Below are 22,255 nucleotides of genomic sequence, written 5' to 3' on the forward strand. Positions count from 1 at the left end.
GCGGTAAGTTCTGTTGGGCGCACGTTGGTCTGCGGGGGTCATGCCGCGCTGACATTGTTTTGGATGCACTTCTCTCTCGCTCGTGGAAGAATGCGGATGTGGGGTGCAGGACTTCCTGTGCCTCATGCTGAGGGGTGTGGCTTGGCGTGAACACTAGTGCCGGAGAGTGCGGGAGAATGCGGGGTTAGTAGGTTAGTAGCCCCGCCCCAGCGTACCGGGAAGTGATAGACCAGCCACTGCAACCATCTCCTCAAAAGCCGTGTTATGCACTGCCGTCAACACATCTCACCACAAGTGGTGGTATGTGTCGGCTGCTGAATGTCTACTGAGCTGCAAACTGTGTGACGTCGTCTTGTGCGGCTGGGCACGATCCCACTCCAGAGCGTAGTCATTGTACATTGACTCGCAAAAGCGAGCATCACCAGAGCTTTGGCTGTGCTCCTCAAGTCTGCATAATATTGGCTGCGGGAATGCGGAGATCAGCAGACTCCTCAGCGCACCAAGGATTGCATGTTAACTGTGAATCTCATATGAGGTTGATCGATCGAGAAGCTACCTAGCAGTGCTACAAAGATCGCCCTATACCCATCGCCAATCCAATCCAAGCATGCAGCCTCGTGGTGTTCTCTGCGGCTCGAGTAGCTTTGCGTCAATTTCTTTTTGGCACACTCAAGTGTCAGAGGTCTCCAGTAAACAGCATTGCTGCAAGTCTCTTATGTTGAGGTTCGAGGCTGGGACAGCTAAGCAAGGGAAAGTACTAACTTTCCGCTGAGCGGTCGATTCCCTGTACAATGTAGTCGCGAGCCCTGGCTTAGTCGTAATCCCAAGGCCACTTGCTCGGCGGGGGTGCGTATTGTCGATCCGAGCGGTCCTATTCTAAAGTTTAGCAGCCTCAAAAGGTTTCTGGTCTAGCCCAGTAAGTCGCATGGCACCGAGACTGTGTACGGAATAGAGTGATTTCAGTTGTGTCGAACCATGTGTACATAAGCCGGTACCTAAGGTTCATTGGCCGCCATGCGCCCATATGAGAATCCGGTCAGCCCACAAGAAACTTTCCAATAATCTCGAGAACGCCCACAAGTCTAATAATACATGATTTTCGTATGTCAAAATATCTCCCAACGCAATAAGTTTATCGATCTTTCAATGACATCTAAAGTCCGCCAACGCCGAGGATGCATTTTGAAAGGAGTGTAGGTAAAAGACAGGGGAAGTACAAATGCCCAGCGGAATACGCATACTAGAGGAAAGAGGCAAACGGAATCCTAGATGACCTCGTGTCTTTCCCAGCCAGTTGGCTTTTGGTGTGCAAGGTCCTTTGTTGGGTGTGGCTCTTCCGGATTCCGATACTCGCTAACGTAGGGGTTGGGATCCTCCTTCTGATCGAGGTTACCAAAGGTGTGGTTGACTTCTCGATGCTTGCTTTCATCTGCGCGGACTGGGGGTGATGTTAGCGTGCTGTGCAATACATATTGACGAAAGCACACATACTGTAGAGAAGCAGATCCCGCATTGTACGGTGACCCTCTGGCATATGCCAGTAATCAATCGCAATCTCGGGTGCCTCCAACTTTTCCCATTTGGGAAGACGACCTTCGTCAAGGTCTTTGATCTGACGCGTGTATGTGATGACTGCTTCCTCCTCAAGGTATCCAATGAAGCGGTGGACAGTGCGAGGGCTTAGGAGGTAGGCGAAGAACAGGGCGTTGAAAAATACACCTTGTGCTCCAAGCACCATGAGGCGCATAAAGGGTCCTGGGCGTTGCATCTTCAGGAACACGAGCAGATGCATACGCTCGTTGTAACTCTCTTCAAGGAGTGACTCGATCCTAGAAAATGTGCATTAGTGAATATGCAATGCACATTGCGCCATAATACGTACCATCCATTGTCTCGCTTCATCCTACGCATCGAATGCAGGTGCCGCAACATACCGGCTACCATGCCAGGAACGCCTGCAACGCTCTCCAAGAAGACATTCCGAATCAAGTACTTTTCTTCCGTCATGGCGAACTGCTTTCGTGCTGCTACTGGGTCCTTTGTATCCACATCCACGGGCTTTGGGTGCTTATATCCCGTCACCCTATCGAGACCCCAGCGCAGCACCTTGACGGCGATCAGAGCAACTTTATCGGACATGGTCTTGGCTTCACGGTGAGCGACAATGACTTGGTTCATCTGCTCTTCGGTGTATACTGGGGAGTTGTCAGCTGCTGATGAGTTAGACGAGCTCAATGCACGCACCTGGATGTGGCCATGCTGCCTGAGTCTTGCGAACTTTTTCTGTCGGATGCTTCTCGAAAAACTCCTTGATCTTGGCTTCACCGCTGGGCGAAGAAGAAAAGTTTCGTCTAGCGTTTGGAGTTTTGAAGTGCTGGGTCATGATAAAGGTGGGTCGAAGTCCGGCATTGTAGCTCTGGAAGGACTTGATAAGTTGAGCGGTGCCCCGTTTCGAGGCTGCTGATCCATATATTGCTGCTCTAGTGGACATGATATATGGCGAAGAGTATGTGTATCAAAAGAAGTAAGCGGGGTGCTTAGGATATTGTCCAGGTGTAGTAGTGAATATTGATGTGTGGTATAGGAGACAACTGAGGCACTCATCCGTCCTTTAATAGTCCCTGATACAAAAGCAAACGAGACGCCGATAACCAGAAAAATCTTTGCTTAGTACTCGTGCTTTCCGTAGACAGCCACTGATGACGCCTAGTCACCAAGGGTGAAACAGGAATGGCCATGGGACGCCGTGGCAGCATTACGGCATCTCCATTCCACGGCAGCGCCTACGAGCAAATAGGCATTGTCTAAGATGCCGAGAGAGTAAGCGGACCTGTCGAGAACAGGAGCATAGGTCGCGTGCAGAGACGAGTCCGAAGCGGCTGAGCAATTCAATACTCAGCTAACGAGAAGAAACCGGAACCAGGCAGCCAAGCCTCCGACTTCCGATTGCAGACAATGGTCTAATACCGCTGCAAAACCGATGCCTGAAGCTGTCGTCGTCTTGTATGTAATAATGCTAGTATCGCAATTTCATAGTGAGCCGAAATTCGAGTTTTCTAGATGTTTTGAAGCCTAAGTTGACCGCGTTGGTCGCAGAGGATGTTTGGCAATCCATCCCGGGAGATGTTCGTCGGGCTTTCGGGGACTCGCTACTACTATCCACCAACAAAGACCCGACCCACCTGCACCCTGAAAACCCGGCAACCACGATGACCTGCATCTATTCACTCATGAACTAAACGCCACCTGATTGGGATTCCAAAGCCAGTGAAAACCCTGTCCGCGCTCGCGCAATTGAAGTGCTTGCCATCAGTACACTGTATGTCAAAGGCTACCGAAAACAACAATGACAATGGCAATCCAGTGTAGCCAGGTGCATCCCAGTTGAACACGTGAAAACTTGGTAGACGAGCAAAGCGATGCCTATCTAAAAGACACTAACACATGTTCTAGAAGGGTTGGAAGAGCGAGTGAGCACTTCTGTGCCGGGTACGCGGGATAGCGCATGTTGCAGCTCATCCATACTATGGCGCAATGCCGGAGCTTCTGTTTTCGGTTAAAAATACGCGAACCCGTAGCTTCGTGATCGGATGTGTGATACTTACGAAGCACAGAGAGATAGCCACGTTGTCTGCAGCAAGCTCAGGTAAGGATTTGAAGTAGTACAATAATCTTTAGTATTATTGGCTATTGTTTTACCTAGTTGTATACTGTAGGCCATAGGACGCGTGTGAGGCGTTTCGCGGGTAGACACAAAAGATGTCAGTTGAAGTGAATTAACATGAATCGTTAAGGAGCAACCTAAAGTTTGGACAAGACTATGTACTATATACACGTAACTGGGGCTGCCCTGGCCCAAGGGGTACCCGATGGATACTCGAGGGTTGTCCTCCAGTTCCAAGTACCGTGACATTCCGATCGACTGAGAGCCGTGTTACTAGCTTACGCCAGTAGCATGGTCTGATACTTAGTTAGAGGTTAGCCTGCCTAAGGCTTATGTCTAATTGGGATCGAATACAAAATTTAAGGGGCTCCGCTCTAGGGGACAATCGCGAGGTATAAAAGAGGTTGCATTAGATAAGAAGCTATCTACTCGTTGGCGAGAAATTATGCTGAAGTATCTGAGCGCGTCGTCTGAGCACCGCTCATTTAGTTCAGATGGCGCGTGTGCAGCTTGAACCGAGATCCCATCCAAGGAGCTATCTAATGGGCGTTTAGCCCAATATATCTGCAGCTGTTTAGTTAAGTGGAGGCCTGCAGGCCGAAGGATTTGTGTTGCCTTGAGAGCTAAGTATCAGCTCATCTGTAGTCATGCTGCTGATGGTTTCAGGACTTACAGTCTGGAGGCCCGCAGAGCGTAGGATTTTCACGGCCTTGAGAGCTAAGTATCAGCTCATCTGTAGTCATGGTGCTGATGGTTTGAGGGCTTACAATTTACAGTGGTTGAAGAAGAACCGGCTGGAGCAGCAGCTACCAAAGATGCCGCAGCGAACAGTGTACACAGCGTCAGTTTGATGAATTGCATTGTGTGCAGAACTGTTAGGAAGGAGAGCCTGGGTAAGATTGTGGGTATGTGTGTTGAAGGTGATGATGAAAATCTTAGGATGAAGTGTCATTCTTATACTATTCTCGCCACTACCGGAAACTTGCGGAGTAGAGTTCCTTCCCGCTCTCACAATATCTTATGCGAGCCTATCACATGAAACCTACGAGACCACACGCTCCCTGGCAATGATGTAATATCACGTGCTATTCTTTTGATAATATAACAGAGAGAGTGTATAGGAAGATTTCGCGTTAAGAGAGGGTTGGAAGAGAGTTTACGCTAGTAATAGCCCTGGGGACAAATCTCAGCAGCCATGTTACTTTGTCGCGTTACAATAAAAATACATCGGCTTCTTATATCAACGGAAACATTTCGATTTTTCACCAACAAAACCAAACATTCCCGACTCCTGCACCGAAACGATGTAGTCAGCCCTACCGTGTAAAGATATAATGGAGGCATTGCTACAAGTACGTACTGAGCCCTCAATCTCATCATGTAGAGTTCCCAAGTGTTACATTAGAGTTTTTGTCAAGACCCAAAGCGGTAACAATCATTGGTCCGTGGGGCGTCAGGGTCGAGATGTCCCTCCCGTTCACAGGGATATACCAGCCGTTCAAGTAACGCCCGTTACTGTGTGGCGCAATCCCGTTTGCTCGGGACTCACCTACAAGACTCATGCCTGGTACCAAAGATTTTTCCCCTGCAACTGTAAGAAAACAACCGGCTAAATCGCCACATTGACCGGCCGCATGGTACTGGCTTTCGTGATTGTAGGGTCGAGGTATGCAGTCGATAAATTATGGGCCATGCATTAAAATTATCCCATTCGATGGTTAGAGCAGTCAGCTCGTGCAAGTCTGACATTACGCAGTACGATACGACACATGCGACACTCTAAGTTTACTGGGTTTATATGCACTGTCACAGGTATGAACTGGGCCGTTAGCGCAATAAATAGAGCTCTTAATTGCCGCATTACGTGATAGATTTTTTTACCAAAATTAGCAGCAGCGACAAAGTGACAGGGTGAGAATGATCAAGGAACACCGCAGTGGTTGCCGAGGAAATCTTTGGTTCTCGTAAGGTTTGTGAGAATGGAGCAGACCAGTATTCTCGTTCTTATCATTAGCGTTGGAGTCTCTATATATGGATTTTCTCTATGCTGTTGGTGTCGTCTGCATAGTTAGTTGCGGGATCTGTTATTTTGCTTCCGTGCCGTGTGCAAATTGGCAATTCGACTGAAGAATGTTTTTCGCGGAGACTGTCGTGAAGTACTACGGGTTATATAAGCGTCTCGGTGTAACAGTAGTGTTCCCTGCCTACATTAGGAAGTTCCTCCGTCGACGCAAGTGACTTCTTGCATCTACAAGGGGCAGACCTGAGGTCGGCATGCCATTTTTTAAGCACTTAAAGACTGCGCTGCGATGCAAGACATGGGATGGGCTTGATATGTCGCTCTTTTTGCGTACTTATGCACGAACTTCACATATAAACGTAGTTGGTTCATCAGTGACACCGCAGATGTATATAGTCGACTTCCAAACATGTGAAGAAGGAACAGTCTCTTTTGCCAGTTAGCTGGATACTTCTTTCGATGGTGGTAAAGCCACACGGCCACCCATCAATGTTTCTATCCGATCTTGAGTTGGGCTCTTGCAGCCATCATGCAATCCGGATTCTGACTCTGGATACAGAGCCTGCTGCCTCTGAGTCTACTAGGAACAAGTAGAAGGCAGAGATGTTACACGGGGTTTTGATCTATACTTCTCTTGCTGGGTCCGCACTAAGGCCGGTGGGCTTTAAGTTAGTGTTTCGTGAAAGTTGTCCAGCGAAATAGTAGAGTGGCTTGCTTATAGAAGGGAGGGACAATAGGTTTAATACTATTAATCTATATTACTATAGACAAATAGGTATCAATCATGTTAAGTAAAGTAACTAGTAAGAAAGTACAATTTAAATTGACTACAACGAGAGTAAACAATGAAATCCGTCCATTCTTATATCCTCATTGCTTCTATTCCTAATATCTGGCTAAGCCTTTAGCATCTCAGATGTCGTTGGCATCTCCGAAGAGTCTGGCATCTCCAGATGTCCTGTCTTGGCGAGATACTAAGTCACGTAATCCACGCCCCGCGTTGATCATTACCTTCTGACGTGGACGGCTGTAGCCCTTTTGCCTTTCCTCCTTCGTCAAGGAGAGGACCTTTCTTTGTTACTTGTAATAAGAGACCTCTAACTCTAAGTTCTATTAGAACAAGCAGCTCCTTCTTCTTTCTTGTTTAACATAAGCTACTTATCGCAAGTTAGCTACTATCTACGAAAGGATATCGAAAAACTACAGAATAAGCTCTTACAGGTAGTTAGGTTTTTATCCTAGGAGTTCCTACTAAGTCCCATAGAAGCCTAGTTCGGATCCTTCTCGGATATGGGTCGTGTCGAACGCTCAGCCGTTACAAAAAGCTAGTCTGTATTTAGTAGCAAAACGTCGCTAATATCAGACAGGGTTATTCTGATACAAATGCAAAACTAGCTTATTACACCGGTTTAGGATCTCTGCCGCCCCCCGTGTGTTCCGTCTTATGCGCCAACCCGCAGTACTGAGGTGTCTGGCCATTTCGGTTCCACGAGAGCTACGCTAGATTGTCGATAGTGCTGACCACTGACCCCAATCTAGTCATCATTAAACCTTGGAACAGGCAAACCTTGTGTTAAATGGATGAGTTGCTTACTGCAACTACCACCCAGGTAAGCTGACAGCTAAACTAGAAGAACGGTAGGATCAATCATACAGAGGTCGATGGCCATGCCCCGGAGGCTTTGGGAAAGCACCTTGCTTACTGAAAAGCCACCGTGCGCCTTACTTACGGTCCGAGTTATGGCTTAATGAAGCCTAGAGCTTATCAAATTAACTGCTGTTGGGATAGCCTTCAACATCATGGCAATCTTAATCAGCTAGCCAGGAGATCAGCATACCGGCCCTGCCGTCGCTCGATCCATATTCGACGGATCCATCGTCTCCTATTGGTTGGTGTCATTCACGGCTAGTATTGGTCTTGCGGGGATCAAGATTGAAGATAATCTGGAGAAAATATATGAAGCTTCCACAAGAACGACACTTGCGAGAGCACCGCACTCACAAACTCACCCAGTCATTCATTTTTTTCATCCATTGTATTGACTCCCTAATGCAGTCTTCAGCAGCATTCTGTGTGGCACTTGTTGCCTTCTTCGGCCTCTCACCAACTTCAGCCCTCCCCGCTAACGTCGATCCTCGCAATGTCATTTCGCGTGATGTAGCCATTATTGGGGGTGGCTCTTCGGGTATACACGCTGCTATCCAACTCAAGGATGCCGGAAAATCTATTATGGTCATTGAGTCCAAGGCCAGGATCGGTGGCCACACGGACACTTGGACCGATCCCAAGACTGGCATTGCCGTAGACTACGGCGTGTCAATCTGGCATAACATCTCCTCGGTGCTCGAGTACTTCAACCGGTTCAACGTCCCGCTGGCTCCATCATCGATTACTGTCGGCCAGACCTTGAACATCGATTTCACCACGGGTGCTGTTATCCCTGTCCCAGCCTCCTCACAACCTACCCAGGAAGCGCTTGCTGCTGCATTCCAGAAGTATGCTGCTTTCTTGATGAAGTACCCTCAGCTCGCTTCTGGTATGTTCTTGCCCAATCCTGTACCTAAGGAGTTGTCCCAGCCTTTCGGCCAGCTGGTCCAGCAACTTGGTATCGAAGCAATTGTGCCAATTTTGGCAAGATTGAATCCTGGAAATGGCGACCTTGCCACCATCCCTGTCGTGGAATTTGCACGTGTAGCTGGCTTAGATCTTATTAAGCAGACGACCGCGAACAGCTTTCTCACAACTGCGCGCCACAACAATAGCGAGATCTATGGCAAGGCACAGGCTGAACTCCTTCATGCTAATAGTCTCTTACTCTCTTCGCATGTTATTAGCTCACAACGCAAGGACAATAAGGTTGAACTTGCTGTCCAAACTCCTGAGGGCATTAAATACATCTGCGCAAAGAAGGTCGTCATTGCTATCCCACCTCGCCTAGAGAACCTCCAACCGTTCAGTCCTACTGAGGCTGAGCGCAGCGTCTTCAGTAGATGGATCAATGCCGGCTACTACACCTGTATTGTTAACAACACTGGCCTCCCAACTATGCTGGTAGACAACATCAACCCGAACAACCCCTTCTTTGCTCTGCCGAGCCAACCTGGCACTTTGATGGCCACTCCAAACGGTGTACCCGGCCTCTTCAACGTCTACTATGTTTCTCCTCGCGGAAACGCCGAGTATCCCTTCACCCTCGACGAGGTCAAGTCCCGTATGGTTGCCGATCTCAAGCGCGCCCAGACAGTTAACCAGAAGACGGCAAACTTCACCCAGACCAACCCGGAGTTCGTCGTCTGCGCTGCCCACCAGCCTTTCTACCTCCAGGTCAGCTCCGAAGATATTGACGCAGGCTTCTACAATCGCATGAACGCACTCCAGGGACAAAAGAGCTTTTTCTACACTGGTGCTGCCTTCAGGGCTCATGACAGCAGCATGATCTGGGACTACAACAACCAAGTCCTTCTTCCCATGCTACTCAAGAGCCTTGGGGGATAGAATTTGTCAAACGGTACACTTGGATGCTGACAAGAGTTGCTTGAAGGAGGGTTTCTGTGCAATGAGAACACACTTAATCACAGTTAGATGATGTATAGAAATTTAATCTCTTAGCCAACTCAATACAAGCCCATGGCCAAAAACCATGTCCTTATTCGAGAAGTGCAGAAACGTGATGCGAAATTCAATGGGTATGGCGCAAAGGGCATATGACCCTCTTCTGAGACCCTCTTTGCCCATTTTCGAGCCCCATAGCTTCGTACCAGAAGACAAGATACAGTTTTCGTAACTAGCCGAGACCCAATAAAGTATGTTATAGATAGGATTCATAGGATGCCAAGTTTAGCAGTAATAAAAAAAAGCTTTTGCAAATTCATAAGACGATAAATAGGGTAATATCCTATCCACTGGCAGACCTATATATTATAGAGTTTTAGGCAGAGAGGCGTAACCGACGAGTATGTACTCACCTATCGTATAACTAGCAGAAGAAAGATGAAGACTATAGATCTACGTACGCGCATATCTCTTATACCCCTTTACTTGCTTATCCTCTTTCATACACAAGGTTTGATCAAGCTCTCGCTTACTACGAGATGATCTTCAGGTCCGTACGTGTTCTTGGGTCAAGTGACTAGTAGTTATATGTGACTCTCTGCTTGTCGCACGTACCTCACGTGATCTTCTGCATCAGTCTATGGCGTGGCCCATGATAAAAACCAGTTTGGTGGTACCGCCTTGTGCAATGGCAATGACTGAAGATAGTGACAACGCCAGCCAACAGGTGGACGCGCTGAAACCGAAGATGAGATGTTCCTGCAGGAATGTGGCTGAAGTGTGCTTAGGTAATCAGGATATTACTACCATGTCCATGTTATTATGTACTAAACTGATGCAGATGAGCACCAAGCGGCCTATCTAGTAGCGGACGTTGAAGCCACTCTCATCGGGCTTTGTGGCAATGTCGGAGTGGTCGACTTTGGAGACGGATGAGGCTGGTGGACCCTTGTGCAGGTGGTGGACGAAGTCGTTGAGCTTGTCGTCGGTGGCCTGAGCTTCGCCCTGGACCTGGAAAGGATTAGTGCGGGTGAGGTGTGGCGGCCATGGTAATGGCATTGTGAGTGCATACGCTTCCGTCTGATGCATTGGTCACGAAGCCCGTCACACCAAGACTCCGGGCGGTCTTCTGGGTGAAGGATCTGAAATTGACACCCTGTACACGGCCCTCGACCTTGTACTGGATCTGTGCAAAGTCATTAGCTTCTGCCACGACAGCAGCCACTTGGCATGACAGCAACGGACGTGACGCACCCGCTTGGCCGACATTGTGGGTTAATGCGTGTGCTTGGATGGGAGGGGCGGAGAGGGGCACGGCAGCGCTTCAAGTACAGTGCAGCGAGGTTGTTGCTATAGGCAGGGAGAAGAGGAGAGCGATGCAACAAGACAGACGAGGGCCCGTCAAGCCACTGGCTCGTCGGTGATACTATGGGCCAGGCGCGGTGCAGCAGGGCGACGTCATGGCAGCTGGCGAAACCCAGACACTACTGCTACTGCGACTGCGACTGCTAAGGACCAGAGCGCGGTTGGGAGAGGCACCCCTGCGACGTCGCGGATGGTGGACGGGTGCGGGGCCAGAGGAAGAGCAAGAGGCGACCGAAAAAAAGAAAGACAGAGACAGAGCTACGAGGGCAGCCTCAGCCGCCGCAAGGGGCGGGCGCGGGTCAACGGGCGAATTTCTTTTTTTGCTCACATGTCAAAAGTATGGATTGTACAGTCAGCGCCGCCGTGTTGCTCGCTCGCAACCGCAATGTGTTCACGGTTGCCGGAAATTACTCGCCGCGAGGGAGCGCCGGGCGGTGGTGACGCTAGTCTCGCGTTGCTTTCGGATACAATCTCGCGTCGCTCCCCAGTCGATGAAACCTCTAATCAAACGCCCCCCCTTTCGCCCCAGAGTCACATAGCAACAACCGCACTTCGCCCAGGTGGCTCCGCAAACAACTGCGAGCCCTTGAAAACTGTCCTCACGCTCCGTAAATGCCGAGGATTCGTACAAAGCACCGAATCTCTCTGCTGATAAGGAGTCTGACGACTGCCACGGCTTTGCACCTCCCCCCCCTGTCAACCACAATGGACACGACATCCACCTCGCCGCCCCAACGCTCGACGTCGCCCGACCCGTGGGCTACGCCCTCTCTCGCCATCGGCGCCATACCGCCTCTCGACCGCTCTGTCTCGACCGCTTCGTCCGTCTCGTCCGTCTCCGGACGCTCGGCAGGCTCCCGGCTGTCCGATGGCGGCAGGCGGCGTGGATACATGAGGCCTGAGGGCACAGAGTTCTCCGAGTCTGCAAAGAGCAGAGAGAGCGTCATGAACCTTGGCACTATTGCCCATCTGCAATACTACTTTGCCAGAACTGGTCTGCTTGACACTGCCACGGGACGGATAGCAAAAGGTCGCAAGCCCGGATCGCGAACAGCGAGCGGCAACGAGCCACTCTCGCCGGGGCTCGATGCAGAGTTTGGCGTACTGTCACCTGGATCACCAATGAGCGAGCATCACATGGGCGAGGGCTTCGTCGAGTCACCGCTCGACGAGACGCCTTCCATGACCTGGGAGGACCCTGAGCCCATGATGCTCCCGCCTACCGTGAGCACATACAAGAACAACCCCATCTACGTACCCCCGCCACCTGACATGACGGTACTTCGTCGCGAACTACGCGAGTCGCTCGCCGAATCCATGAAGCATCTGCACGAGCTTGAGAAGGGTTTCTCGGATATTCAGCCAGACGGAAAGACAGCAAAGAACGGTGGTGCTGACGCGTCGGGATGGCATGAGGTCCAGGGCCTGAACTTGCTCGATGTCACGACGCTGGCCATCCGGGCTGCCAAGAACTACTACACTGCACACGAAGAGCCACAGCGACTTTACGCCATCAAGTCGGAACGTGAGATTCGCAAGGAGCTGTACGATACACTCGAGGTGCTGAAGCGCCTGGCCATTCGCAACTTTGGAAACGGTGTTCAGCCATACGAAGTCACTCAACTCAAGCAGTGGGTTGACGACATCAGCGCACTTCTAGATACGGAAGAAGAGAAGGAACGTGAAGAGCAGGAGGCGCGTGAAACGTGGTCGTGGCGCGATGGCGACTGGTCAGGCAAAGAGCGGGAGCGAGAAGTTCTCTTTCTCCGATCGTTTGACGAGACAAGCGCCGAAGCCCTTCCAGAGTGGACAGCCCCTACAGAGTCGGAACTCCCGACGCCCTTCCTTGCTACACTCCAAGACGGACTAAGGCTGGTGCGCCTGCACAACACGCTAGTGCGAAGATCGAAACGACACTTTGAGCAGATCAAGACGTACCACACGGACACAACCAAGCCATACCGCTGCGCCGACAACCTGCGCTACTGGGTCAAAGCGGCCGAGCTGCGCTGGGACATCAAGCTCGATGTCGACGTCATGGGCGTGGTGCAGGGCAAGGATGCTGAAGCATGGCGAAAGTTTGACGCAGCTATTCTACAATGGAGCCAAGGGGTGCGTGAGGAAATCACTCTCGAGTGGCTGAAGCAGAAGAACCAGGCGAGGACACCTACACTACAGATTGACCCAAACTATGAGGCGCTGTGAAGTGGCCAGATGATGGCAAATGCAAGGGCTGGTTCGCCGATTTCTTTCGCTGTTTATGTTTTTTTGCAAAGTATCATCCATTTGTAATTTGCACGATGATTACGTCTTCAGACTCTCAACTCTTCTCGGCAGAAGTCTTACTAGTAGTTTTACCCTTTTTTTCTTTGTTTGTTTCTTTTGTCTTTTCGGGAGAAAGGCCTGGATGGAAGCTGGGCTCCCTTAGTATCATTCGGCTCAGAGGGCGCTGGATGGCTGGCGACTTGAGATAGATACCCCCTTTTTGGATCAGCGGCTTGCAGTCAGATGTTGTATGAAATGGAGTCTCGTTGAGAATGAAAGGTGGTACCAGGGTGTGTGTGTGAGTATGTGTGTGAGAGAGTGTGTGTGTATGTACTATGTAATGTCTATGTAGGGTTATACGGAGATGTATCATTGGCAACGATAGTATTTATCGTGGGCGTCGGAGGGGGAGGAAGAGGGGAATAGAACAGTAGTAGTCAGCTGAAAAGGGGGCAGCGGTCCAGATGCGTGTGGGTGCTCGATGTGCAATGTGCTGCTGGCCCACGTGGTTGGAGGGGCGCATTTGTGTACAATGTGGGTGCAAGTGTATGTGGTATAGAGGCGGTATATGTGTGCACAAGGCGGGCCTGGTGCGCACAGTGAAGTCATGTGCTCGTATATCCAAAGCACACATAACCACTGCACACGCTCGACGGCCGACCGAGCGCCTCTTTAGCGTTGCAGAGTGTGGAGGGGCTGGGCGCATTGACAGCATTGCGCGCAGGGGGCTTGCTGGCGGAAATTGAGCATAGCGGCACTCCGTGTCTCAAAGGCGGGACGCTGTGAACTGTCCTGATCTGATTGCTGGGGGAACGTGTCGTCCAGGCGTGGCTCATTTGCATACGACGTCTTATCGCGGCCGGAACAGCACAGAGGACAGACTGCAGCCCATTGCATTCTCGCCCTCTGCTGCAGGCCGCCTAGTGCCTAGGTACATACACACATACATACCCTACATACACAGCCACCCAGCCAGCCATACCACCAAAAGAAACGCGTGAAGGCGGCTGACGCGACGTCGGAGCCGGCCACCTCCCCAAGCCCTCGAAGAACGATTCATCTCCCGGTGCAGCGCATCCGTGCATCCAGCGCACCTCCGGCGTGCGCAGCCCTCGCCCTCGACTGAACGCGACCTAGAGATCTTCTCGAGGTCCAAGCAGAGAAATGCTCGATGAGCCACCCGGCCGCGCCGCCTCGAGTGAACAACAGCAGCAGCCCCGCGACTGCCGTTGACCTGCCAGCGAAGACACCGCCCAATCCATCCGCCGCCCCATCGCCAGCAGCCTCATCGCCCAAACCCCTTCGTCCCACGCCTCCACACCTCGAAAGCACCACCAAACTCGCGCGAAATGTCTCTCCGGGCCTGCTGGCGCGCATGAAGTTCCTCAACCAGCCCGCCGACGCCCACTCCGCTACCAAGCCTACCGTCGACGTCGGCCGCATCGAGCAGGATCGGCTGCGGCGCCTCGACGAGTTCCGCAAAGCCCGCAACCTCGACATCGAGCGCCGCGGCACTGCCTGGACTGCACGGCCTGGCCAGTCGACGCCCACCCTCACCCCTCTCATCCCCCAGTCGACGGGCGGGAGCGTGCCAGCCCTCACCATGGAGCCCGACTTTGAGAGCGACCGCAGCAGTGTCGTCAGCACCAGCGACAAGGTTCTGCCCTCCGAGTCGGACGCCGATGGCGAGCTCGACATGCAAAAATACCGCTTGCCCGACGTCACCAAGCCAGAAAAAGCACTCGGCCAGACGCTGGTCGCGACTGCCATGACCTCGCCCATCACAAGCGCGACAACAACACCCCCAGCAGCCACGCCTGCAACTGCAACTGCAACCACCACGGCAGCAGTACAAGAGACACCCATCATCGCCCCACCCCAACAATCACCACAACCATCCACGGTAGCCGCCCTTCTGCCGCCACTGCCCATCCAGGCAGAACGCACACTACCCCCAACACCGCCGCCCAAAGACTCGCCGCCGCTGCACGACTCGCCGCCGCTGCCACCACTGCCGCTGGCCGACCCCGACGAGGCGTCCGTCCTCGACGACAACAATGGCATCGATATCGAGTCCTACTTCCAGCGCCGCCACTACCCGCGCGCCGGCTCCATCTACACCCTCTCCAAGGCTAGCTTCACCAACCAGATCCAGCAGCTGACCTCGATGAAGCTACCGCCTACCACCATCGCCTCGGAGATCACCGCCCTGGCCTCGCCAACCCAGGCCGCCCGCGCACTGCACAAGGCAGCCAACGACATCCGTCTGTGGGTTTCCAAGATCAAGGAGGTCCTCAGCGGCCTCGACGCCGACGACGATGTCGAGTGGGCCGCCGCTGCCGGCCGAGAGGGGCTCGCCGAGGTTGACACCGCAATCAGCAAGTTCGAGGGACTTGTCAATGTCTACATCGGTGCTATCGAAGATCTCCAGTCGCGCTCAGACATTGCCCTGCTGCCGACGCGAGACCAAGTCACCCTCGTTAGCCAGATGGAAGACATTGTAATGAGCTGGGGTGACATTAAGCAGACGCTCAAGGGTATTAAGAACCAAGTCGAGATTGCCATGGAGTGGGAAGAGCTGTGGAACAATGTCCTGGGTGAGATTGGCGCCGAAGTCGAAAACCTCAGCCGCTTGGTATTCGAGATGGAGGAGCGCAGACATCGCGTCATCTCCGATTCGGTCGCCGAGGCACCAGAAAAGTTCGACATTAAAGAGCTCGAGAACATTGTCGAGGATCTGCCGCGAAAGCAAGCCATTCTCAACAGCAAGCGGTTTAGTATGCCCACGCTGTCTATCCTGTCTCCTGTTTCGCCGCTCCCTCAAATCGAGCAAGAAAACTCTCGGCTGCTGGCTCTCTTTGCCAAGCTGCAGCCATTGCGTGCATCGCTCGACTTCCTTCCCATGCGACTCAGCACCTTCCAAATAAGAGCAAAGACCATTTTTCCCTCTGCTTGTGACGAGCTGGACCGCAGGAGGGAGCAACTCGAGGCCCAGGAGAAGAAGTTGGAGGCCGAGGCAGACGCACTACGAGAGGAACTGGGCGAGGACAAGTGGGTGCACAGCTTCCGCCAGGCTGGAAGCAAGGCTGTTGCCATGTACGATTCATGCATGAAGAGCATACAGAGACTACAGCAAGCTATCGACGACACTGACGACGAGAAACTGGCCTCACGCATTGCCACATACAAGGACAAGAGAGACCACTACCCGCCGTCTATGAGGCGCGTCCTGGAGTTGATCGACATTGAGATGAAGCACAGGGCCACCGTCAATGGTGAGATTCTGCGCATTCAGCAGGATGTACGGTCCAAGGTAGAGGATCTCGAGACAGTCACTGGAAACATGGACGCCATCCTGGACGACTTTACTGCCAGACGCAAGCTTCGTGACTCCGTTTCTACTGTCCTCTCTGCTCGCACCGAGACCTCGTTTGCACATTCCAACATGGGCACCCCAGGCAGCTCTCCCGCTTCAAGCGTCGTCATGAGCCGCAAGAGTAGTGCCACGAGCTCTGCTGTTCTCCCGTCGGGCAAGAAGCCCCGACAGCCTAGCGCCGCATCATCCAAGCCAGTCATGCCCGCAAACCGACGATACTCGAGCATGCCGCAGAGCACAGCTGCCCCTCCTCGCAAGTCCCTGCCCTCGTCTCGTCTGGACTTTACGCCTTCTCGCGCCACAGCTGGCACATTGGCTAGCCAAGCACGCGTGAAGACTCCCACCGACAAAGCAGCACCTAAGCCTCGCTGGAACTCGGATACCCATCTGCGTGACACAATCATTGGACACAACTTCAAGCCGTTGTCTCTGAGTACACCATCGCCATTTCGAAAGGACAAGGACACACCGAGTGCATCTGCGCGAAGCTCTTCAAGCCGTACGTCCATTCCTGTAAGAAGCCCGTTAGGCCGTTCTTCGAATCTCTCGCCCGCCATGTCTGCCAGGTCCACGTCGACCAGCCCCGCCTTGCAGCGCCCGGGACGGCTTCTAGCGAGCCCCATGGAAACGCCAGCTACGCCTGGAGAAGGCAGACCAGTTCCTCGGTCAACGCCAACGTCTCCTCCCCAGGCTCAAACTACCACACCAGGATCAAGCCGTCGCGCAACCACTGCGAAACAAGATGGTATGAGTCCTGGTGGTGAGGAGAGCCCTGCAGCCCGTCGCGCGTCCCGGCCTTCCAGTTCGGCAACCAACCACCGCAGCGGTATGTTTGGCTCAAGGCAACGACCTTCGTCGGCCCCGAAGCCCACAGAAACCAGCCCTGCTTCCACCTCTGGGCGTACGATCAGCAGGCTCGGCAATGTGAGTGGAGGAAGGGCCAGTAGAGCTGGCGAAGCACGCACCGATAGTCGTGTTAGCGGGCGCCAGTCAAGCCAAGGACAAAACAAACCTGTCTGGAGATAGGCGCTCACAAAGCGGACATTTTCTGCCGGGAGCTCCGACCTTGAAGTGAACGACTTCCCTATCCAGGCTTTTTTACAAGCAAACCACGGCATCTTCATGTCGATCATTGTCGCATTGACAGCTTCTTGTTCCCCAACACTTCATTTCACCTCCGGATCCTGGCTTGATTCGCACCACACCCCTATTCACTAGTACCAATTTTAGCTAACTAGTTACCTTTTTATCGTTTTTTGCGCCTTTTCCTGTTACGGTGTTCAGGAGCGGCTCCCCCCTTTTTTTATTCCCGATGTATGGCATCGACTATCGATCTCAACTCTGGAAATCATCATTTGAGTGATTTTTCCTCACTTGGGCGTTTTTGGCGGTTGGGAGAAAGTATCCTATACCCCGGAGTTTTTGTGTTGTTGTTTTTTTGGCACTGTTTGCTTGTTTGCTTTGCGCCCCCTCGTACTTCTTCCAACAGCAGCCGTACGGCATGTTCGGAATGCGGCGATACCCCCCTCATGTCAAGCTTTGGTGCGTTTTTGAAAGCGTTGTAGTTTGTTGCCAAGCATGGCGAACATTGTATATGCAGACTAGATTGGTATTGTAGGGTTGGATGGGCGTAGCATAGCATAGGAAAGAAGGGAGGTGTTTGGTGGGGTGGTGGATATCGGGGTGAAGCAAACTTTACACCATGTGTATAAAGTTGGAGTTTGTCATTTGATTAGTAACGTGCATATCCCATGCGTGGCGGACCACCAGCTGTAACGGACATAAATACAGGTACTTAGACTTTGCATCCGTAGACAACTCCTGAATATATCTACAAGTACCTAATACAAAAATTACTATCATGTGACAGCCTGCCTTTTTTTCTCCATGCGCGCAGCCGACCTTGTTTGGCGGTAAAAGTACGGCCTTTACTAATGCAGAGAGCCACCACCATCGCTGTTTGTCCATTACAAAGCAGGCTTTAATGCTCCGTCTTATGGTTTGGTAGAGAGCTCTGTGGGCTAGATAGCTAGGTAAGAGATATAAGGGAAATAACGTACCCATCTTCCCTATCCTAACATTGTTAGTATTGGCGCAGGTGTTTTTTTGATATCTTTGTCCCCGTAGTGTCAAAGGAGATGTGAGAGAGAGACTAGAATGCAAAAGGCAGCAGATAGTTGATTGTAGTTCTTATGAATCATTCTATTGTTGATGGTCTCTATAGTATCTGACAGGCTAACGACTGCTATTTTTCGATTTCTATGCGCACTCGGAAACGTAGCTCTCAATCTTGCACCGGTTGCCTGTAGTAGAGGTGCTATCCGCTATTAATCTGTCAGACAAACTCTTTTTTTTATCATTTGGGCTTTGGGCTCATGTGAAAAAAGAATTTCACCGTCCTTTTTTTTACTTTACTTACGTTGACAAGTTAAAAACCCCTTGGAACCAGAGTCACATGAACAGCAATCCCCGTCACCCCTACACTCTCCTGTAATATCATGTTTAGTGGGAATTCTTTCTCAGACAAACAACCAGTAGATGAAGGAGGTGTTTTTTTAAAGGTCTTACCTCCTAATCCTTTCGCAAACATTGTATCGCATGGAAGCTTGGCAGATGCAATGCTCATAGTTAAGCTGAATGCCAAAGCGAGAAGGAAGCGCATCTTGCTTGATCTGGAAGGAATCTGAAGACGAGAAGGGGAGAGAGAGAAAAAAAGCGAGATTAAGATTGAGAGGGAAGATGTAGAATGGAATTGACTGGTAACACGCCTTTTTGCGCCTATGATCAAAGGCAGAGAGCGAAGTGTTTAAATAATAAATCTTCTTACCTAAGCATCTGTTACTCTCTGACTTATAACCAACAACATGGGACCACCTCAGAACTACCGAGTTTACCATCCGGCTCTGCCCCGTGCGATTTTGTTTTTGACTGCATCAAGAAGGCCCGGTGGGAGAGACTAATAAAAGAAATCAAATAGTAATAATCACATGATTTTCTACGCTTCACCCCCCCTCCCCCCCACCCAAAGTCGCAGAAATAGAGCATCGCCAAGAACTTGACAAAGCTACAAAGCGACCACAGAACAGACCGTACACACAAACCCTTATCCTTTTCTCCCGTATTGCAATCGGCCCGAAGCTGGCTTACAGTACTGAATACAGTTAACACTGCAAGAAGCGGTGACAAGCGCCGCCCCTGTCCACACCCTCGCTCGCATCTTTACTCAGAATCTTGCATTTACAAACCTGGCTGTTTGAGGGAGGGTTTTTTTTTCCTTCTTATGCGTAGAATAAGGTCCCTTGAGCACACATGTCCTATTGCAATCTCTATCCTATGCCTATTGTTTAGTGAAAAAACATGAATCTGTACTTACCACCGTTCATGCACAACCCCCCGCTCCCTTGATCCAGCAAGGAAAGAAACGGTTTCTTATTTTTATTTTTATATTTATTTTTATTTTCAAAATGGCTTGAATATAGCGTCATGCGCTACACTCTGAATTTGTAAGGGTGTTTACTTGACTAGAAAAGCTTGAGTGGTGCTTTGCTGTGTATGGCTAACCGGCAACTTTTGCAATCCAAAAAAAAGAGGACGCTTGTTTGGTTTCTCTTCCAGGAGTAAAGAGATTCACCACTATACACTGCCTTCTTTTTTTACCAAACTAGCGCTTACATGACTAAAAAATAACGCACTATTTAGTGCTGATCATTGTTATATATTTACTCCTCTTTAGGTGAAACCGGAGAATTTTTTTTCTGAATTTCTAGCTCGAACTTTCGCAATTTCTCATCTTTCTGGCTAAAGAAGCTCCGTAGTTGTTGTTGTTGTTGTTGCGCTCTGGCGGGGGGAGGGGGGGAGACACTTGGCCCCAAGCACGCTGGCAAATGGAGAGGGTACACCCTAGTACGAGGTCATAGCAGCAGTGGGTCGCATGGATAGAGGTATGATTGGGGCTACCACTTGGAAGTTCGACAAAGAGAAGTAGGGTTGCTAGGACCTTTAGTCAGAAGTAAAGTTTTGGTAGAAATGGGCTTACGTGAGATCTTTACTGTTACTACGCATTTGCCACCGTACGCCGGTGAGATGATTATTGGATGCGAATACTCACCGCTTGCTGACACTCATTCGATGGTATTGAGCATTGCACATTTTATGCCAATATCTCTGTCATCCTGTTGGTGTTATCCTTGCATACAAGGACCTTGATACAGCTGGGAATAGAGAGCATAATACCCATTTCGGCTATAGTTTACATGTTCTTCAGCACTATATCTAGTCTACGGAGCTCCTGTTCGGTTATGCCGAACTAGTACATAACAGTGTTGCATATGCTTTCACGCACGTTTGGGGACAGGTTTAAAACCAGTGCTTAACCAGCTACATCTATACCTGCGATCAGCAAATACAGAGGGGTGACATGGAAAAAATATGTTACTAAAAGTTGCTATTTTTAAACTAGTATAACTTAGCGAATATAGGGACTATTCCTAATCAGGTTAGTGATTTGAAAAGCCGAGAAGCTCTACTTTTACCTAGATAGGACTAGTGCTTGCTTAGTCAGCATAAGGAAGGAGATAAACTGCCTTAAACTTAGGAGTTAAAAAAACACAAAGTTAAAGTTATTATAACTTTTAAGTAGACGTATTAAATTTCTTAAAAAAAATATATATTATAGTACTATATATAGAGATCACGTGACTAAAAATTTAAGTAATATTTCTTACTTAATTATTTAAATAAAAAATAAAGAAAAAAGTAGCTATTGCTTATATAAGCTATATTACTAATCTAGCTTAGTAATCCTTTAGTATATATTCTTATCTTTTAGAAAAAAAATTTTAAATCTGTAATCTCTTAAAATGGACCTAAAATTATCAAATTTCGAAGCTGAAATCTAACGACTTTTAAACGCTAATATTTTAACTAAAGATATTATAAATATATTAAATAAGCCTTCTACTTCTATTTATTTAGCTATATCTCGAATTAGAAAGAAAAAAAAAGAAAAAAATCAAGCTATAACAACAAAAAAAAGCAAAGCTTTAAAGGTAACTTCTAGAGTTAAAAGAGCTATTAATAGAGACTTAACTAGAAGCCCTAAGAAGCAAAATAAAAGATTATTAGAAGAAAATAATCTAGATATATTAACTAGAAGCTTACAAAGGATTTTAAAAGAAGAAGGTTATCGTTGTAACGTTGCAACTAAAAAGCAAATTTTAAATAAATTTAAAGCTAAAAATCGACTTAAATTTACTAAAGAAAGAGTAAAAGAGCTAGGAAATATTAATTTTAGTAAAATTATATTTTCTAATAAGTCAGCAATATAAAGAGGGCACGGTTCTAGAAATAAATTTATAAGAACAAGGCAAAATTTTAATATTAGAAAGAAATTCGTTTCTAAAGGCAATAAAAGTAAGTTTAAAAAAAATTCTAATAAGCTATTTTATTCTATTTTATATATAGTTTTTTTCTATAATTTTAGTTTTTTAATAGCGCGCTTACTAATTAAGTAATAGGCCGCGATATTACTATTCAAGTTTGGGGAGCTATTTGGGTAGGCAGTAGATCTAATTTAATAGTTATTAAAACGCTAAAAATATCTATTAATTAGAATAATCACTATTATATTCGTAGAGCTCTAATACCTCAAGTAAAACCAAATATAAAACGCGGTTAGTTTATTTAATATTTTTTACTCTTTATTAATTTTTTATTAAATAACTTTTATAGTTATTAAGATTCTAATTAATAGATATTAATAAATATACTAATAGCTATCTAGGTTAGCAGTTTTAGCAAGATAACTCGAAAATTCATAAAACTACGAACGTTTTAAGCTGGTTTTTAAGAAATAAAATTAAGCTTTATCTACACCCTCCTTATAGCCCAGATTTAAATCCAATTAAAAACGTTTAGAGTATACTTAAAGACTAGTTAAATAATAGAAAAACAAGTTCTTTAGGTATTAGAAATAATAGCGAAAGTATTGAAACGTTTAAAAGGGCTATTTTT

At 49.1% G+C, this 22,255-nt stretch overlaps 6 protein-coding genes across 6 annotated transcripts; 3 read left to right on the plus strand and 3 right to left on the minus strand.

Moving 5' to 3' along the window:
• Positions 1 to 939: 939 nt before the first annotated feature.
• On the minus strand, positions 940 to 2,581 carry PSV08DRAFT_214159 (alternative oxidase-domain-containing protein). The gene is made up of 4 exons (XM_014220157.2): positions 2,245 to 2,581; positions 1,883 to 2,195; positions 1,492 to 1,829; positions 940 to 1,438 (listed from the first exon to the last, which is right to left on the minus strand). The coding sequence occupies exons 1-4, from the start codon at positions 2,489 to 2,491 to the stop codon at positions 1,266 to 1,268; spliced, it is 1,071 nt and encodes a 356-aa protein (XP_014075632.1). The 5' UTR covers positions 2,492 to 2,581; the 3' UTR covers positions 940 to 1,265.
• Positions 2,582 to 4,059: 1,478 nt separating this feature from the next.
• PSV08DRAFT_258698 (uncharacterized protein) lies at positions 4,060 to 4,559 on the minus strand (the record flags this gene model as incomplete). The annotated part of the gene is made up of 3 exons (XM_014220158.2): positions 4,432 to 4,559; positions 4,338 to 4,373; positions 4,060 to 4,279 (listed from the first exon to the last, which is right to left on the minus strand). Coding segments are annotated over exons 1-3 (167 nt in total), but the record flags the coding sequence as incomplete, so codon positions are not given.
• A 3,118-nt stretch (positions 4,560 to 7,677) lies between these two features.
• On the plus strand, positions 7,678 to 9,263 carry PSV08DRAFT_3252 (uncharacterized protein). The gene has a single exon (XM_014220159.2). The coding sequence runs from the start codon at positions 7,735 to 7,737 to the stop codon at positions 9,178 to 9,180; it is 1,446 nt and encodes a 481-aa protein (XP_014075634.1). The 5' UTR covers positions 7,678 to 7,734; the 3' UTR covers positions 9,181 to 9,263.
• A 769-nt stretch (positions 9,264 to 10,032) lies between these two features.
• PSV08DRAFT_3258 (Acylphosphatase-like domain-containing protein) lies at positions 10,033 to 10,592 on the minus strand. Its single transcript, XM_014220161.2, has 3 exons — positions 10,492 to 10,592; positions 10,310 to 10,423; positions 10,033 to 10,248 (listed from the first exon to the last, which is right to left on the minus strand). Exons 1-3 carry the CDS (start codon positions 10,504 to 10,506, stop codon positions 10,099 to 10,101), a joined length of 279 nt encoding a protein of 92 aa, XP_014075636.1. The 5' UTR covers positions 10,507 to 10,592; the 3' UTR covers positions 10,033 to 10,098.
• A 715-nt stretch (positions 10,593 to 11,307) lies between these two features.
• On the plus strand, positions 11,308 to 12,807 carry PSV08DRAFT_168524 (uncharacterized protein; the record flags this gene model as incomplete). The annotated part of the gene is made up of 1 exon (XM_014220162.1): positions 11,308 to 12,807. One exon carries the CDS (start codon positions 11,308 to 11,310, stop codon positions 12,805 to 12,807), a length of 1,500 nt encoding a protein of 499 aa, XP_014075637.1.
• A 1,231-nt stretch (positions 12,808 to 14,038) lies between these two features.
• Positions 14,039 to 17,269, plus strand: PSV08DRAFT_358237 (cortical protein KAR9-domain-containing protein; the record flags this gene model as incomplete). The annotated part of the gene is made up of 1 exon (XM_014220163.1): positions 14,039 to 17,269. One exon carries the CDS (start codon positions 14,039 to 14,041, stop codon positions 17,267 to 17,269), a length of 3,231 nt encoding a protein of 1,076 aa, XP_014075638.1.
• Between the last annotated feature and the right edge of the window lie 4,986 nt (positions 17,270 to 22,255).

This window comes from Bipolaris maydis (assembly GCF_028858645.1).
Source record: "Bipolaris maydis strain C4 unplaced genomic scaffold PSV08scaffold_1, whole genome shotgun sequence".
Taxonomy (NCBI): Eukaryota; Fungi; Ascomycota; class Dothideomycetes; order Pleosporales; family Pleosporaceae; genus Bipolaris; species Bipolaris maydis.